The 17,885-nt window shown below is 37.9% G+C and overlaps 1 protein-coding gene across 2 annotated transcripts in view; it reads right to left on the reverse strand.

Moving 5' to 3' along the window:
* TMEM168 (transmembrane protein 168) overlaps positions 1–17,885 on the reverse strand; it is a 25,041-nt gene continuing 7,156 nt past the window's right edge. For both annotated transcript variants that reach the window (XM_053979145.1, XM_053979144.1), the window contains exons 3-5: positions 12,778–12,920; positions 8,713–8,987; positions 1–4,559 (exon numbers count right to left, since the gene is read on the reverse strand). In XM_053979145.1, the coding sequence (XP_053835120.1) occupies positions 4,012–4,559; positions 8,713–8,987; positions 12,778–12,920 (966 nt within the window). In that variant the 3' untranslated portion in view covers positions 1–4,011. The remainder of the gene's footprint in view (positions 4,560–8,712; positions 8,988–12,777; positions 12,921–17,885) is intronic.

Genomic DNA, 17,885 nt, shown 5'->3' on the forward strand with positions numbered 1-17,885 from the left:
TGAGCATCCAAAACAGCAAAATATATTTAAGTAGTATCACAAATACACTCCAAAATCTATTTACATATCTAAAAACCGCATATTCAGTAAAAATCCTCCCACAAAAGGTATTTATAAACAAGAAAATATGATTTCATTGTCTACTGCTGGCAACAGAGGCGCTTTACTGCTAGCAAAGCATTAACTATGCTTTTACAAAATATACAAAATTATTTTCGGAAAAACTTGAACTGAAGATTGGACAACAACTACAAGGCATACAAAGCATAACGAACTGCAAATACATAACTCTATTAGTGCAAAAATGAAGAATAATGGCTTTTTTCCCCCCCAATACTTGTTCAGAGAAAAATACTACTGTGAATATGCAATTTGAAGCCCTTTAAAAGTCTTACTTGTAGGACTCAGTGCATTTGCATGTTTCAGCAAGGCTGGTACTATGCAGGAGGTAAATGAAACAAAGTCAACATAAAATCATGCTGTGACATAAGTTTATAACAAACTTCATAGCAAAATGTCTGAATACACAGTACAGAGACAAACCTTGCAAAAATGATTTTCTCTACCCAGAAATTTGTACACGTTACCACTAAACAACATGTACAGAACTGGTATCATAGGCAACATTCTTTGGAATTAATTTAAATTTCCTTCAGGCCCTGTCTTTTATACAGGAATACCAGAAGGATAACTCCTCACTTGGATTACAGGAGCTCCCAGTGTTTGTCCCTCAGGCACATGCCCGAGGCTGGGCAGAGACCTGTGGAGAGGCAAAAGCACCAGGAGCTGGAGTAAAATTCCACCTGGGAATGTGGGTCACTGTAGGATGCCTTGATAGAAGTCAGTGCAGAAGTGAAGAACTGATGAAGCTGAATTCCTCATCATCCATAGCCCTGGTTTGATAGTGTTTTGAAACACATGACAGTCTGTCCAAAAAGGCCTCATAATTTGAACAGCTGTAAACATTTCTTTTAAAGTTACCATTTTCACCATGCCTTTGCAGTAACAAAATTAGAAGTAGGAACACCTTAGCTTATGTTAGAACTACTTCAAATTCAGAAAACCAGAGATCTATAATTGAGAAAATAGAAACAAATCTGCAAACACGTGATTAGTTTTACAAATAGTTTTTTGCTCTCTTTTTCAGTTCTTTATCTGCCTTTCAGCAAACAGCTGAATAACACCCAATCTATCCTAGGAAAAAAATCTAACTTTGGTAAGTAAGCTGGAAACCATTTAATATGCAGAGGCAGAACAGCAGGACAAACTGTTGCATTTATTCTGCCCAGAGTGAAGTCCATCACTGCACTACATAGAAGATTCCTGCTCACTGATTCAGGAGAGGTCAGGAATCCCACACTTTTCTTGTTCCCTTTCACGAACAAAAAGAAAGATACAGATGACTTCCATAAAAACATAACAATAGCAGGTAGAAATTTACCAATTAAGATCTGTCAATTATAATTAGTGGCAAGTGTTATGGTTGATATTTAAAGCTTTTCCAGAACAGAAAGGACTAACTTATTGACTTCAAATGTTCACAGGGTTACTATCAGGTGTTTATGGGGACTTTATTAAAAATTTCTAAGGCTCAAGCTGTAACAGTTTATGATGCAATCAGGTGAACTTTTACTGAAAGAGAAGTCAAAACAATGGTGATTTTACAAACTAAATGTAAAGGAGTCTTTGTGAATCTATACTCAAGAGCTGATGACCAGGAATGGAAGACAGTGCCTTCTGCAGAAGGCAGTACTGCTTTTCTACAACCTGACGGATCCTTGCTCAACTCAACTTCAAGTATCCAGTTTATATGTGCTTGAACAAGGAGCTTAGGTACCCAGCTCAGGCTCCAGAGGATAGCTAAGAGGTGCTCTAAGGTTATTAAAGAGACATAAGGGATTTGTCTGCTTGACCTTTGGCACAGGAAAGCAAAACAAAACAAAACAAAAAAAATGTAATGCCCTCAATCACAGGAAAGGTCATCCTAGAACAGAGACCAAACCAGTCTTCCTCTGGAAATATTTACTTCTCTTTGCAGTGCAGTGCAGTGCAGTGGAGCACTTCAGGTCACTAGCATGGATTCAGATATCTGGTTTTTGAACATCTGAATTTAAATGGGATGATTCCTACCTCTGGCTCCCACATCAGGACCTTAAGTTGGATACCTGAAGTGAGGTGGTGTGAGAACCCTCTGTCCTTATTGACAACAGCCACCTCTTGATTCCCTGACAGAGCTACAATCACAGCATTTACATAGAGAAGACCCAAAGGCATTAAGTCTTCACAAGATATAATTTATCTTTTATTTCTTTATCCCCTTCTCACATTATGGAATGGGACAGAGAAAGGGAAAGTGGTGTGGAAGGTGGTGCCTTGCTAAACAATATTGTGTAATACATATTAATGAAGAAACTTAGTGGCTGCCACTTGTAAATCTGAGAAAATCACCATTTTGAAGCTGGTGGGTACAAATTGCTTTGGCTGTTGCTTTGGCTCATTATTTATTTCGGGAACTACTGATGTGTATCAGTGTTAGCAGATTCTCTAAGTTGGCTGGCTAAAAAGATCAAATGGCATTAGAAAAAGCCATGATGGCAAAGACTTAAAGAGCTACAATACTATTTGCATGTATTTAAATTAAAAAAAAAAAAGTTATATTTTAGACAAATATCAGCTACTCTCTAACACTTTATTAAAATACTGATGGAAACAGAAAAAAGTAAACTGTATGTCTACTGAATTACACACACATATGCAAATAATTCACCACAAATGGTACTGTGGTTTAGCCACTTACTTGTTTCACCTCTAATTTTCCGAACTTGAGAAAATGGCATAAAAAAAGCTATGCAGCTTTTATGACTGAAGGAAAGGATTTCTAGAGTCCCATTGAGCTCTGGAAGAATTAAAATCAGGACCTTGTGGGTGGGAGAAAAGACTTAAGGAATACTGAGGATTCCCCCTTCTCCTAAGCAAATAATCCATTCAAACAAACTTTGCTTGTGATTTTAATAGATAATGAACTCACTGGTCCAACTCTGTACTCAGAACTTCACAGATACACGATTTTAGGCACACCAAGGACTTCAGATAAACATGGAAGCAAGGCAACACTTGTATTCCCATTTTTTATCTAAGGAATATTTTCTTTGTTAAATTCCTTGTGTTTTGTTTTACTTTGTTTTCTTCAGAGTAGCTTTTCAAACAGAAACTATTAAGAGCCTGGAAAATCCAGAATCACCTAACAGGTGAGGGAAAAATGCTCACTGCAGTTTTTATTCCATATATAAATTAACTTCTGGGAATGTATGCTCAAAGAGCACCAGTAAGATATTTAATGCTGAAAGTAACACTGAATATTCTTAAAACTCACTTCAGAACACACCGTCTGAGAAGTATCAGAGCATTAGAGGGTTGTCTGATTTCCTTGTTTTCCATGGCAAATTTCCACTGATGGCAGTAGAGAACTGAGGCAGGGCACAAGATGTAAAAGCAAATAAAACTAAAGCTTTTTGGCAGCTACTTACATACAGTAGCTATATATTCAGGGTTTTTTTGGCTCAGTGACCCCACCACAAAATTTCAAGCACATGTGAATTGATTGGAGTATTAGCTTGGTTCCTTTCCTGTATTTAAACTGTATAGTGAACATAAATGACAGATCAGCATGGTGTAACATTCACAGGAGCTCCTGTCCATCAACCTGATGTCTCTAAACAAAGGCTGCCTTAAGTAAGACATATCAACATTGGACCTGTCTCCAAAATGCATGGTCATATTAAATAAGTCTCTTACGTATGTACATGTAACAAAATTCAAAATATCATAGTTCTACCCTCTTCTGTTTAAGATTGCAATTTCTAACTGTTGCATATACTGTAGCTGCTCCAAAAGCTGAATAAAGTGAGTAGAACAGACTTTTTCAGAGAAAAATAGTCATAGAAGAAGTTTTAAGTATGGTAAGTGAGGAAATTCACAAAGCTCTCACTTCATTTTCTCTTTGGTTGCTGATTAGGATTTGACAAGTTTGAAGCCCTGTCCTGTATCCAGCACTGTGGGAAGAAACCAGCTCATTTTCAATCTTTTTAAGCACCTAAAGCACGCTTTACAGACCCAGAAAAGATTGAGACCACAAAACCAGTTTGCCAAATGTACTAATGGATAGGTGATGCGTGGGAAGTACATCATCCAGTGTTTGGCAACATCACTTCCCGTTGGCAAATGCAAAGTGTAGTCACTCCAGTGCTTTGACACACCATACACCGCTTTCACCGTGCGGCCCTTTTCAGACCAGCTGATGTTGCTGTCAGGGTTACAGTTGTACTCAACCCATTGTCTGGTGAAGTCACCAAGCTGTGGAGGGTCTGCTTCCTCGATGTCTACAACTCTGGCCATTTCTGCTCCTTGCACAGCAACATACTGGTCATTTACTTTTCTTACTTCTTTAACCCAAGGCTGAGAGTTCTCACAGTCTAAAACAATGATCAGTCGAGAACAAAAGGTGCCGTTCTTTTCTCTCCACCACTCCAACAGTGTGTCAAGTCGTAAAGCATCACCCCCTGCCACAAGGACAAAAAGATTTAATATCAGGATGAAGAAACAGAAACTTCTGCAGAACTTTAACTGTTTTGACTGGTTCTAAGAATCCCTTACTTTAAAAATTTGGACAGATATAACAGATGTTTTCATTTCATCCTTTCTGTCTGAAATGTTGCATATCTCCACAGAGGCATTAACAGGCTTGCTGTGGCAGACGAAGCCATTAACTTACCCTTGATTAGAAAGAAAACCTACCAACAGTAACATAAAAAAGAATTCCTTTACAGAGTGAAAATTAGAGCCAATTGATGAAATCTGGAAAATACAGATAAACAGGGAAAAAAATCTGAAATAAAATTTATTTTGTATTAAATCTTAATAATTTTAGGAACAGGAATAGGACTCTTTTTTAATATGTTTTTATGAATATTAAAGAAGGCTCCTCTAAGAGGTGAATTTAGAAGAAAATACATTTTCAAACTGTGGGAATGAAGAGATTCTCTCTATGGAGACAGCTGTTTTCAGAGCTTCAAGAAAACTGATACCGATTTACAACTCAATGAAACAAAAATCTCGTAGGAATTTTTCCACAATATTTTTTTCTTGTCAGGTCAAAACACCCTTGCAACTAGTGTCCAACTTCTCATGTTCTGCCTCAGCTCCTGTTCCAACAGCACTCTGAAAGAAGGTATTGTAATTAAACCTGAAATGTTATCTATAGTGGGAAGTCCTTCTGCTTAAGTGTACTGGATGCTGCAGGATCTATGTAGCTTTGAAAGGCAGACTACTTACTCAGGTACCTAATGACAACATCTTGCAAACAAGTGAATAACTCTCCATTGTCTTCCCAATGATACTGAAGTAAAGAACTGGTATGCCTCAGCTCTGGCTTGAAGCTATGATACAGGCTTATAACAAAAACACTCAAGTTTCAAAATATCAACTTAAAAAAATGAAGAAGAAAGGTATTTAAAATAACAGATTTTTAATTCCAGAGTGATTTTTCATTAGGCAATATAATTAAGCAGTGTTTAAAATGTTGTTAGCTGCATATTTCAGCACTTACAGTTCTACCTGTAAGGGGTGACAAAAAAGTGCTTCGAATTAATATCTCAGAACTAAAGCATTGTGCATGTTATTGTAGTTAAAGCAAAATTACAGAGCTACACATTTCTCCTAGAAAATGAAAACCTGGAAAATTTAGTACCAAAGAAAATCTCTAGGATACAAACTTGTCTTGGTACATGATCCTCGAACTGCTGTAGTTATTTACAGCAGAGACTTACATAGAAGTAGTTTTCCTTTTCTAGGTACATCTTCCATGTGAATTATCTGCAAAAATTTCTTTATTTGTTCACATTTTAAAGGCCTATAAATAAACTTTATTAAAGTGTAGCTATGTAGGAGTGCAGATGATTTCAAAACAGCACTGGATGGAATCACCCAAAGAAAACCATCTCATCCTTCACACAGATACAAGCAAACACATGCTTGGCTTCCAACCCTATGGACCTCAAACACATGAGCTTATCATCCAGCACAAGGTTTAGTCGCCAAGCTGTGTAAGAAATGCAGGTGTCTGGCCACCTCCAGCTCTCTGGCAGGTTTAGCAGGACAACTGGTATACCAACAGTTTGAGGGACAGAGACAAAGCTTTATTAGCCCAGCTCACACCTTTGCCTTCACTCAGACAACAGGACCCCCAGGTCATTTAACTGCTCATACTTCATGCATGACTAGTTAACAGTTTCTTTTATATACCACTGTGCTATGTCTCAGCTTCCAACAACAGAGAAACATCATTACTGAATTAATTAATTCAGTAAGTCTTTTTACTGAATATGTCATTATAAAGCAAAGACTACACTGCTACTACTGTGCTGTACCATGGCATAAGCCAGCAGTGAGAAACTACTTTTTTAATCAGATGAATGTTTTTTCATTGTTGTCATCTCTTTTCATCCCCTTTACACGTCAGAGGATAGTACACATTACTGGAACTGATGGCCAAGGTTCCATCTGTCACAAAATGCCAGTGTCCAATACAAGGGGCACAATTACAGCCTTTATACTGTCAGTTTATACTTTCAAGTTACATGCAGGAGCAGTGATATCTGGAAGGAGGATCAAGTGTTACATTCCATCATTTAACTAAAATTCATCACAAAAAAAAAAGCATGCAAGACCTATGACAGCTGCCTGCTCTCCTTTATGTGACTATACATGTATCCATGTAGAAGCTGAAGATGTGTTTGGACAGAGAACTGAAAAGGAGCTTTGTGAGGAAGTTGAATACCACCGCATTTACACACTATCTTTTAGCACCTAAGTTTTAACAGTTACCTTGGCCTGTCTCCTAAAAGCTACACATTAATTTAGGTTACAGCTACCTACACACTAGAGAGACCTGAGTTCCCCAGACACACTCCAGGGTGGCTAGATGTAGTAAGCTAGGACTGGGGAGGAAGCTGTCCAATTTTTGCAGCAACATTTGGCCCTACATATGCAGGAAAGCTGACTTTGTCTATGCTGCTGGCTGGAGCACAGGTGGGAGGTGGAGTTTTGCTCATAGTCTGCTCCACACAAGGTGTGGACACACTCAGCAATTGCACAGGGTGGCAGCTGCTCTTATGGACAAACCACCCCCTTCTCAGAGAAGTAATTTGGCCACCCTACATACACTGTAGCTCACCACTTGCACTAAGGTCACAGTAAAAGCCGCGGCTTTTTAAAATCTCTGATACAGATAAAGCCCTTGAGAGAAAATACACACTGCTCTTCAGCAGGTATAAAGGTTCAAGGATGGAGCTGCACCAAAACAGGTACAGAGCCTCCAGATGGAAACTGACCTGTGCCTCAACACTTACCCACACACTGAAGGGCATGCCCTACTGAAGGACACGTGCACCTGGAGAGACACTGCTGACAAAGAGCCTGGAGCTCACAGGCAAAGTGCTATCCAAGAGAATTAATTCTATCTCAGGAAGAAAAAAGTTACAAATTTTGAATGTATTTACTAGGAGATTCCTATTCTGCACACAGTGACCTCAGTTCCCTACAGCAGCAGAGCAAGGCTAAACCTTGCAATGATTTGACAACTTCATTAAGTTTACCAAACAAATGGGTCAAGAAAGGGAGAAATGGTTAAGTCTATGCATATGACAAGGCATTAAACTGGCCCTTTAAATAGAGGTTTACAATCTTGAGGCTACACTTATGCCCACAATCACTCCCAAAGTCCATAATGAAAGCAAACCATACCTGTTTTTATGATACAAGTTTGTTATATGTTTGAAGACCTGTTTTTGTAGTGTGAATTGTATATCCGCCTCCTGTTTCTTTTACTGATTCTTTTACAAAAAAAAAAAAAAAGCAAAGCACATCTTAAAGACATAAATGCAGGTCTTCGTGACAGTCTAACCGACACAGTGTCACAGAACACTGTAATTCCCTCTGTCATGTCCAAGGAATGAGAACAAATATTCTTCAAAATACAGGGAAAAATTTGTCTTTAGAGCAGGAGTGCGTAATTTCTCCTTTTAATTCCATGCAGCGAAAAAAGCAATCTTTAAAGTTAACTTGTTGAATACAAAAATCATGTGTGAGGAAAATCAGGGAAATATGAAACTGTGTTTAAACTTGAAAGAATACATTTGGAGTTAACAATATTAGACAATTTTGAGAATAAGTGGAAGATTAGTTGGCTGTAAAAGGATTTTTATCAAAGTCAGTAAATACCAAAATGACATAAAGTTCATGAAGTAACATACCTGACTGTCATACAATGCAAGGGAAGGAAAGAGCTACCTCTTAACAATAACTTACCTGCATACCAAAGGGGCTTCTGCCTTTTTCCATTCCCTCCACTAGCAGAGGTAGGTCAGCCTGCAACCTGGCTTGTTTTCTCAATTTCTTGTAGCCTCTGAATCTCTTAACAGTTATGCTCTGCAATACTACTACCTTTTCCTTTCTTCCCTCCCTGCTAGGAAGTTGTATAAAACTGTTTTCCAAAGACTGATGGTTCTTTGCCATTCTGAACAACCTGGTAGTAAGTACATTCAAAACTTCAAAGTTTTGCAATATAGTATGATTTCCTACAGAATTAATGAATTGACTTGGAAAGGTTATCAATAACCAAAACAATTAACAAAAGAAAACCCCCAGATTACTTACCTGCCAGTGCCCATTCACCAGTGCCATGTGAGTGACCACTGTAATACAGAATGTAGGTATCGTGTCTGGGTCCATCTGCAGTCCGAAGTTCAAGAAAAGACTTGATCTTGGAGTGAAGGGTATCAAAGGTCAGCCCACTTGTAGAGTAGTCACAACCATATGTCTCAATCATGTGATAAGCAAAAAATCTTTGGATGGCATTAAGCATGCCGGTAGACCTCAGATTTAACTCTTGGACGTGGTCAGGTGGAAGAAGAGTTGGTTGGCCATCAGGACTAAAGAGAAGGAGAACAGCTAATGATTATGGCTGATAATTATTTCATACTTAGTGGACTTCTAGTAGCTGGTGATTTTTCCCCCTGTGCATATTTTGTCTGCTATGAAGTAGCACTGTTCTAAATTCAAATTTACTTTAAATCAAATAAGATTGACAGCTTATAAACAACTCAAATTACTGTAGTTGAGTGAGGGACCACTATCTCCCTTCTGTCACACTTCAATATCAAGCATAGTCCTTACTCAGCCCTATGCTATTCCTGCAACTAAGAGACAGAGGGAGAGAAGGAAACTGTGACAGGAAGAAGGGAGGCTATAACAATTTAATGAAGTCCCACTGAGGAGCACTGCCTTCACACAGGCACTTTTTCATGAACAGCTGGAAAGAAGCACAGAGAATATGAGTGCTAATCTGCACAAAATGTAATGAAACCTAGCTTCCTATAATGGACGAAAGAGAAGTCCACATACACACTTTGCTCAGATACTCTGAAATATAGAACTCACACAAATACAGTAATTCTTTCTTGTTTGTGCTGTTCAGATGCTGTTCTTTCGGCATAAGAAATGTGTTTCAGATAACAGTATTCACAGCTTAGAAAATCAAAGTTTTAAGAAAGTTACAAACTAGACCTGGAAAAAGCCATGTATGTGTATTTATGTCTACGTAGATATGAATATGCATAAATAAGAAAAATAAAAAAGCATCCCTGGGTTCCAAAATGAACTTTATTTGTATCGTTATCTACATTTTATAAAAAATATAGATAAATATATAATAAAAAACCCAAATATTTACAGTATGTAAAACATCAAATAAAAATACACTTTTTATTTTAGGTCTACACAGCTATTAATTTATCATAATAATAGGAAATTTGGTCGTGCAAGACACCTGGTTAGGGGAGTGCTCTTCAGAATATACTTTCAGAAAGAGAAAAGCATTCATCACTCTTCAGCTGATGTAATAAGGGTAATGATAAGGAACATGACTGACAGCTGGGCCAAATTGGCCTAATTTATGCTCAGTTACAGTCATGGAGAGGTTTTGAGAGTGAAAATATGGAGACAAGTCATACTCTACTAAAACATGACATTATGGGTTTTTTTCCCCTATATATGTATATATGTGTGTATTCTTCATGTATTTTGTTTACAAGTCAGTGTGTAAAGCTACCTGGTCTCCTTATTGGCCTAGCTAACTAAATTTTGCACCTTCTCACTTGCCTAGGGTTTTTATGAAGATTAATATTCCACTGGTATAGCTACATTGAATAGCTAATCATTACTGTTGGTCTCAGCAAGTGAAGACTGGGTCGATCACTGCAACAGTCAAGCTTTGTTATTAAGGAAGTTTAGTTCTGTCAGGTCCTAAACAGTTGCTCAAGAGTATCTCATTTGCTCAAAATTAGAGGGAACTGCCTGTGCCAGAATAATATAATACAATGAAAGAATTAAATTATTACCATGGAAACAAAATAAATTTATTTTTATTGTAATGTAAATTTTGAAAATCTGTTTTTCAAATCTGTAGCAAAAATTGAAAAGTGTCTTTTTAAGGGTGTACAGCTGAAAGACTACATCAGAAGCTCTGAAAATTTGTTCTTTACAATATTTAAGATACCGTTATCTAAGATTAGCATACTATCTTTGGTTTCTTTGATGTTAAATTCTTCTTTATCCACTAAACCCATTACACACACTGAAGCTGTGAAGTTTTCATAAATTGGGCAGTTCTATTTTGAAGAACCTCATTTCAACTTACTATTCTATTTCTCTTGTGACTTGAAGAGATTATTTATATAGCTCTCGTTTATCATTTACAAAAAAATGTGCACACACTGATTTTAATTTTATGGCAGAAGCACGATTTGCAAGGTTAAAGCTTCTAAGAAAAACACACAAATGGGCAAATAATAATAGTACAGTCCCTTTACAATCATGCATTTCTCATATGGTAACATTTATGCTGGAACAAAAACCAGCTTCAAATTGTCAACACCAATATATGACATGTAGTCCATTTGCAAATCTAATTTTAATGAATTTTAAATGTAGACAGTACCTCATTTAACTGAATTCAAAATTATTTTGAACTGATCTGTTTGTGTCGTGGTTTGACATGGAAGTGAATTTTTTCCAGGAAGTTGGGTCAAACCAATCAGTGGTCAGGTTTGGATATTGGCACCTGGAGTGACCACTGAAAGTATGGACATGCCTCTGAGAACACAGGGGGTTAAAAGCAAGAACTCCCAAGGGAACTGTCTCTTTGGTTCTGGTCGTCAGAGAGTGCAGACTCTCCCCTGCCCAGCCTCAGGCTGGGTGGGGGAGGGGAAACCACGCGGCCTCGTCCAGGTAGGCCGAGGGGCTGAAGGCCTGGAACTGAGCCAGCTCCTGGACGGAAGGGTGGAGAGAAGCGGAGATGCCTTTGTCCCCCCTCAGAGGAAAAGTGACAGAGAGCCTGACGGCACCTGGAAATTTGCCGGCAGAAGAGAAGGAGAAAGGGGGGGGATGATGTCCAGCGTGGGAGACGGAACACTGGACTGAGATATCAGCCGTCCAGGGAGTCTGAACTTTTAACCCTTTCCAGGAAATGAGGGCTTTGTAAAATATTACTCCTCCTTGATTTGTAGTGGAAGAGAGATAGTCCGGGACCTGAGATGTTAGAAGAAGAAATATTTAGGTGGGAGGGGATGATGAAGTAGCTTTTGGCTGGACTTTTCTTGTTAGCCATGGACTGAACCAAAATCTCCTGCAATAGAGACTGCATTTTAGGGGGATGCAGTGGTGACCCAAGGAGACCTGCTTCAGCTTCTAAAAGCACCGGAATGGCAAGAACAGAAGAAGTTGAGGAGGGAATGGTGATGCCCTCTGTCTTTGAGAAAGAAGATGATTTTTCTGTTCTTGGACCCTTGGCCCCAGGGGAAAATGGGGGGGGGGCGGTAGTCCCAAGATGAGAAGCTGAACTGTTGTATCTTTGGGTCCGTGGCAAAGCATCCTTAAAGGAGCCCTATGAGCAGTCTGTCCATGCACGGTGGTGAGAGCACTGTGGCATGGAATGGAGAGTGTCACACTGGCAGATTTTTTTCCGGGTGGTTGCCATGTGTGACAGGGAAACACAGGGTGTGGCAACTGTGTTTCCTGGGGGGTCTGTGGTGCAAGAGAGACTTCTCTCTCCCTTGATAGTTTGAGTATTGATTATCTGAAGGGTGGTAATTTGATCAGGAATCCCGGGTGATGTTTCATGGTGGGTGTTTTAGGAATTGGGAGGAGGAGGGGTGTTTTAAAAGGTCTTCATCCTGAATTTAGTTTATGTGTCTTCTGTAGTAGTAGTAGTTTAATAAAGTTTTTTTTCCCTTTGTTATTAAGCTTGGGCCTGCTCTGCTCTGTTCCTGATAACATCTCACAGCATTTATTTGGGGAAGATGCATTTTCATGGGGGCGCTGGCATTGCGCCAGTGTCAAACCATGACAGTTTGGTTTATTAAATCCCCTCACGTAAGATACCTGGTCTTCGTCAAATGCCCCAATCCTCCTTTGCGTGAGATAAGGGCTGTGAAATCTGCCTATGCACAGCTGGTCTGTATTCATCAGCTTTCTAAAAGCAAATTACCTAGATAGAAAGGTGGAGTTCCTCATTCCAGGGTAAGAAAAAGGAGAAATAGAAAATCTGCCTATTATTTCAATTTGTATTTAATTGTGGAAAAATCTAAGCAACAGCATTGCACTGTCTCCATGAGCAAACAATACATTTAAACACTGTGAAACTGAAATGGACAGTAACCATACCTGCAAAAGTTGGTGGGAATCACAACAGCATACCCAACACATGTTCCTCCCAAGCAGTTTCCCAGTTCATGGAAAAGCCCATGAGCCATGGACTCCAAAGGCAGAACAATCAGAAATGCACTCATGAAGATCCCATTGGTTGGCTAAAAAGAAAATTAAGAGACTTAGACATTGTATGAAAATCCCTTTGTTTGATCCCACATAATTGGGTCCTGAAACATGCAAAGTATTACTGGTAATGTAAATTTATTCTTCCATGTATTACATGGTGAATTACTGTAAAGACAAATCAAAAGCTTGGGGAGAAGGTGGCTGGTAAGCAAGGATCACTCTTCTGAAAGGAATGCATTTGAAAACACTGACAGCACAGAACTTAGCTGTAAAAACTGTGATCATATCTTAGTTTTACCAACTGAGGCAAGAAAATCAAATGCCACAAAACTAATTGTGTGCATAATATAAAAAGATCTGTAAGCATCTGCAGGGTTGGCCTTAATCAGTGAGGTACAACACAGATATTAAGTATCTAGCATCAGATGACAGCACACTGTATTGCATCCATCCCTGGAGATATTTTAAAAACCTGTACATGTGACACCTTGGGAGGTGGTTTAGTGGTGGACTTGACAATGCTGGGTTAATGGCTGGATGTGATGATCGTAGAGGTCTTTTCCAACCTTAACCATTCTATGATCATTAAAAATATATATTTAACTTGTGGAATACTACGTATCACACAAAAGATGAATTCTGAGATCATCTGTGGACATTATTTCAATTAAAAAGACAATTCTTTGTCAGTTACACAAATACCAGATGAGTAAAGGAACATCCTCTATAGGACTTCATAGCATTCACAGAGCTAATACCCTATATTAAGCTTTCCTGCTTCATAGGGAAAAAGTAGTTTTGGAAAATATTACACTTACTAATGTAGTGGCTACATGCCACAACCTCAAGCAGTCGAGATGAGCCGGCTAGCACTGCCTGTGTGAGGCGGGTGGCAGCCACGTGTGTGCGGGCACTCCAGGGTAATGGCGTCTGCCAGCCTGGTAGTGCTGAGCGCTGCGGCGTGGGTAACACAGCTTTGGTAGCTTCACGCTGAGAGGAGACGAAGGGACGAGAGAAGGACACTTTGTTTGCAAGCTCTAAGAGCTTTTATTCCCCCATGCATGGTTGGAACAAAATGCTCTCAGAGCGATGCAGTGCAAAATGCCAGAGAACAAAGCGTTGCAGCAGATTAAGTAGGGGGTGGGCGGACAGGGGTGGAAACCTGGCTCGCTCAATGGGGACAAACGATAGAGGAGTGACATGGATTATAACAACCAATGGTAACATAACAGGTGGGTACAGCATCCTGGGACAAATAGAAAGGCTAAGGTGGGGTGATTGAAACAGAACTTTCATGAAGAAGCTGGGGGTGGTTACAAGATTGACACTAAACAGGGAGTGACAACCCCTGACTGATGGAACCAAACAAGGAGAAAACAGGAAGAGGTGAGGAGATTGACAGGTAACTGTGGATCCGAGTGGCGGGAATTCTCAGGGTAAACAACTTGGAGCAAACCACTGTGAGGGGAAAATAGGGAAGTACAAGGAACAAACCTAACTAACATTAATAAAACTCCTGACTAAATCAACCCAACCTACAACATACTAATACATAGCTGATTTCTGTAAAAAACAAACATGAAGTTTCAACAGTTACATCTCAATCAATAGTACTAGCAAAATAAAAATGGACTTCTGAAATGCCAGATGTCTCTGAGAGGCAAAACAGATAAAGATTCATTTTAGTTATTTAAGCATGATGTGAATGGGTTTAATGAGGTATTAAATGCTTTAGGAAAGATAGAATCAGTATTATAATATACAATTAAACATGGTATATTTGTTAAATATTGATTGCTATAGGAAGTAAAGGAAGTAAAGGAAGTAAATTCATAGCTAGAGATTTTTGTTGAGAAGAATCCTGTAGTCTTTGACCCCGTCTATGTTTTATTTGTTCTCTTTGTACAAATCTACAATACTGTTGTTTATTTTTTTTAATCTTGATATTGCCTTATTGTTTAAGACTCAGTGACTTGATGGGCACTGGTAGTTCAACTCAACACAAAGTCCAACACTATTAATAATTTGGAAAGTATATTATACTGAAAAAAATGACACCTAAACCAACCCAGATCTTGCTGGCACATGGCACTAACTCAACTACATTCAGTTTTTAAACACAATTACTTAGCCTGAAAGAGAGCTTTACTCATCTAATGTGCTAAGAAAGAAAGAGTTTGCTACCTGTCCTGGTTTAAAAAAGTATCCTATCATACTTCTGATGGAAGGATCTCACCTATTTGTCCTTGAAATCGTGACAGCAATACTTCTAATCACAAATAAACACCTGAATCTGATATTAAATAATAACTAATTGATAGCATTATTGACTGATAATATTAATTACCTGAAATCACCAGAAGACAGGAAAGCTTAAAACACTGTAACTAATACGGTACCACCTCAATTTGTTTTGTTAATATGGAGAAAAGAAATCCTTTAACTAAGGAAATATGATTTCTGTTTCAAATGTATTAGTAGCAAGCACTCCTTTTTGTTGCTCTGTTCCCCCAATGCACTCTGAATATGACTCAAAGTGGCAGCAACAAAAACTTAGATTTTTTTCTGTAGAAACCTTATGAAGTATAAGACTTTGATGAAAGAGCAGAGTTTCCTAGCTAAATTAATTTCAAGACTTAGAGACTTAATTTTCCAACTGTAGATTCCAGAAGGGTAATGTGTTTTAAGTTACAAAAAAAAAGGGGAAATATTTTTGTGACAAGTTCAGCTTTTACACCACATATAAATATGTTTTCTTGGATTTTGCTAGAGCAAACTACTCCTATATTGCATTAGTGTTTTGATCACAGTGAACATATTACAAAACAAAAAATACATTTGCCTGTAAAAACTAGAGGAATAATAACATCCTAAATAATTATTAAACTATTAATAAACAATAACTATTATATTATTATCAACTATATTATTCAATAATAATTATTAAAAATTCAATAAACTATATTACTTTATATGAATTTTATTGTAGTCTTATTACAACAATGCCATCTTGTTCTAAATACTCCCTGCACTTCCCCAATCCCCTAAACACATGCAACCAATTAAACCTACAGCATTCTGCCACAACACAAATTGAAATTATCACAAAGACTCACTCTGAGTTTAACTTTTAAAAAATATTTACATTAAATTATTGAAAATACTCCTACTAATTTGAAGATACTGGCAAAGAAAATTCCCAAGTACTTCTGAAATAAGGATCTCACACAGAAACGCTAAGGATCACCTCGGTGATCCATCTTGCTCTGTATCCTGCTTTGAGTTTGTACCAAATATTACAACAGGAATGGGAAATATGCTCTATAGTGTTATGAATCAACTTAGCTCCATCTAAGGTTTCAACTGTGTTGTCTTTTAGTGGTCATCTTATGCTATGGAATAGGAAAATGTTGGATATTTTACATTTGTAGACATCCATCTAATGTAAAGATGCTGGCACTTGCTTTTATCACTTTTTCAACAGTTTTGATTTAGAAGAAATATGTCACAAATGTAAAAATGCCTAATGGTGATTAGAACAAATCTTTAGTAGGATAATAAAATATCCTAATCCAGCACTACAAAAAAATGACTGGTAGCATTTTAAAATACCTAAACAATAAGAACTTCAAATAGCAAAAATATCTGATTTAGTTATTGCAGTAAAACTGAAGACAGGTTCCTCCCTTAAGATAAACAGCTAAAATTCCAGATGGAAATTGTCAGTGCTTTATTAAATCCCAAAGATTTGATGACTGGTCCTTAATGGAGCAGATGGTCATGGATGCATAAACAGAGCATGTGTTCAACCCATTTTCATTGTTTTTGACCACGCTAGCAATGTGAGCCTGCAGCACGTCCCTGAACTCCAAGTGCCCATTGACTGCAGACAGACTGCTCAAAAAGCAAACAGAAGATAGGGACCATCTAGGCAATCCTACTGAAAAAACCCATAAGAAATCATTTTATATTGTAATCTTCAGGGTTTTTTTTTGCCTTTGTCTGTCTTGTTCTAAAAGAATTGACAATTAAGTCTCATTTAAATAACATAGAAAAGGTAAAAGAAAAAAAATCTACTTCTTGCCTCTGATGACTGAAATGACAGACAATAAAAGAGTGGTGAGATTTCACTAGTAGTAGTATCTTTCCACTTTCTCCTTTTTTGAGCACTGTTTTTTGTTAAGTGTAACAGTTAGAACACCAGAAGAATTTAGAGGTATTTTACAGCCTAGATGTCATTTTATATTCATGGATAGGACAACTTTCATCCCAAAGAATAACCACTGTTTGAAGCAGAATAACTCTGGAACTGTATTTAATTATGGATGTATGACTGAAGAAAAAACCCCAAAATGCATAAAATGTTAGTTTAAATTGGAAGCCAATTACAAAGACCTATGGAAGAGCCCTTCTGTTTAAAACAGAAATGAAACACTAAACATATGTCAACTAAGATGGTCACAGGATCACCTAATGGTTGGGGTTGGAAGGAGTCTTAGGAAATTGCCTGATCCAACGCACTGCTCACACAGCAGGGTGCCTGGGATTATATCTAACAGACCAGTAACTGAGAAAGCTTACAAAGATGCCTTTGTGCATTTCCAAGCAATAATGCTGTCCTGCTTTCCATTATCCAAGCTGAATATTTACCTGTTTTTATACAGAGACATACAAAGATACACAAAACTCTCCAAACAAAAGAAGTATAATAGAAGAACACCCTCTATGACAGAAAAGGCTCAGGAGAAAAAGGGTAAAATGCTAACTAATCTACAAACATTCAATGAATAGCTTATTTCAAATGAGGACAAGATAGGTATATTACAGGTAGAAAAAAGCTTAAAGACAAAATTTGTAAAGCTACAAATCAGCTACATCAAAGCTACATCAACTACCAGAGGAAACAGTCTTATAACAAGTTACTGAATGGACAGTCTATAGAGATCAATAAATAATCCTTTACTTCTGACTATTAGAACAGCAGCAGGAAAATCTAG

Source organism: Vidua macroura, chromosome 5 (genome assembly GCF_024509145.1).
Source record: "Vidua macroura isolate BioBank_ID:100142 chromosome 5, ASM2450914v1, whole genome shotgun sequence".
NCBI lineage: Eukaryota > Metazoa > Chordata > Aves > Passeriformes > Viduidae > Vidua > Vidua macroura.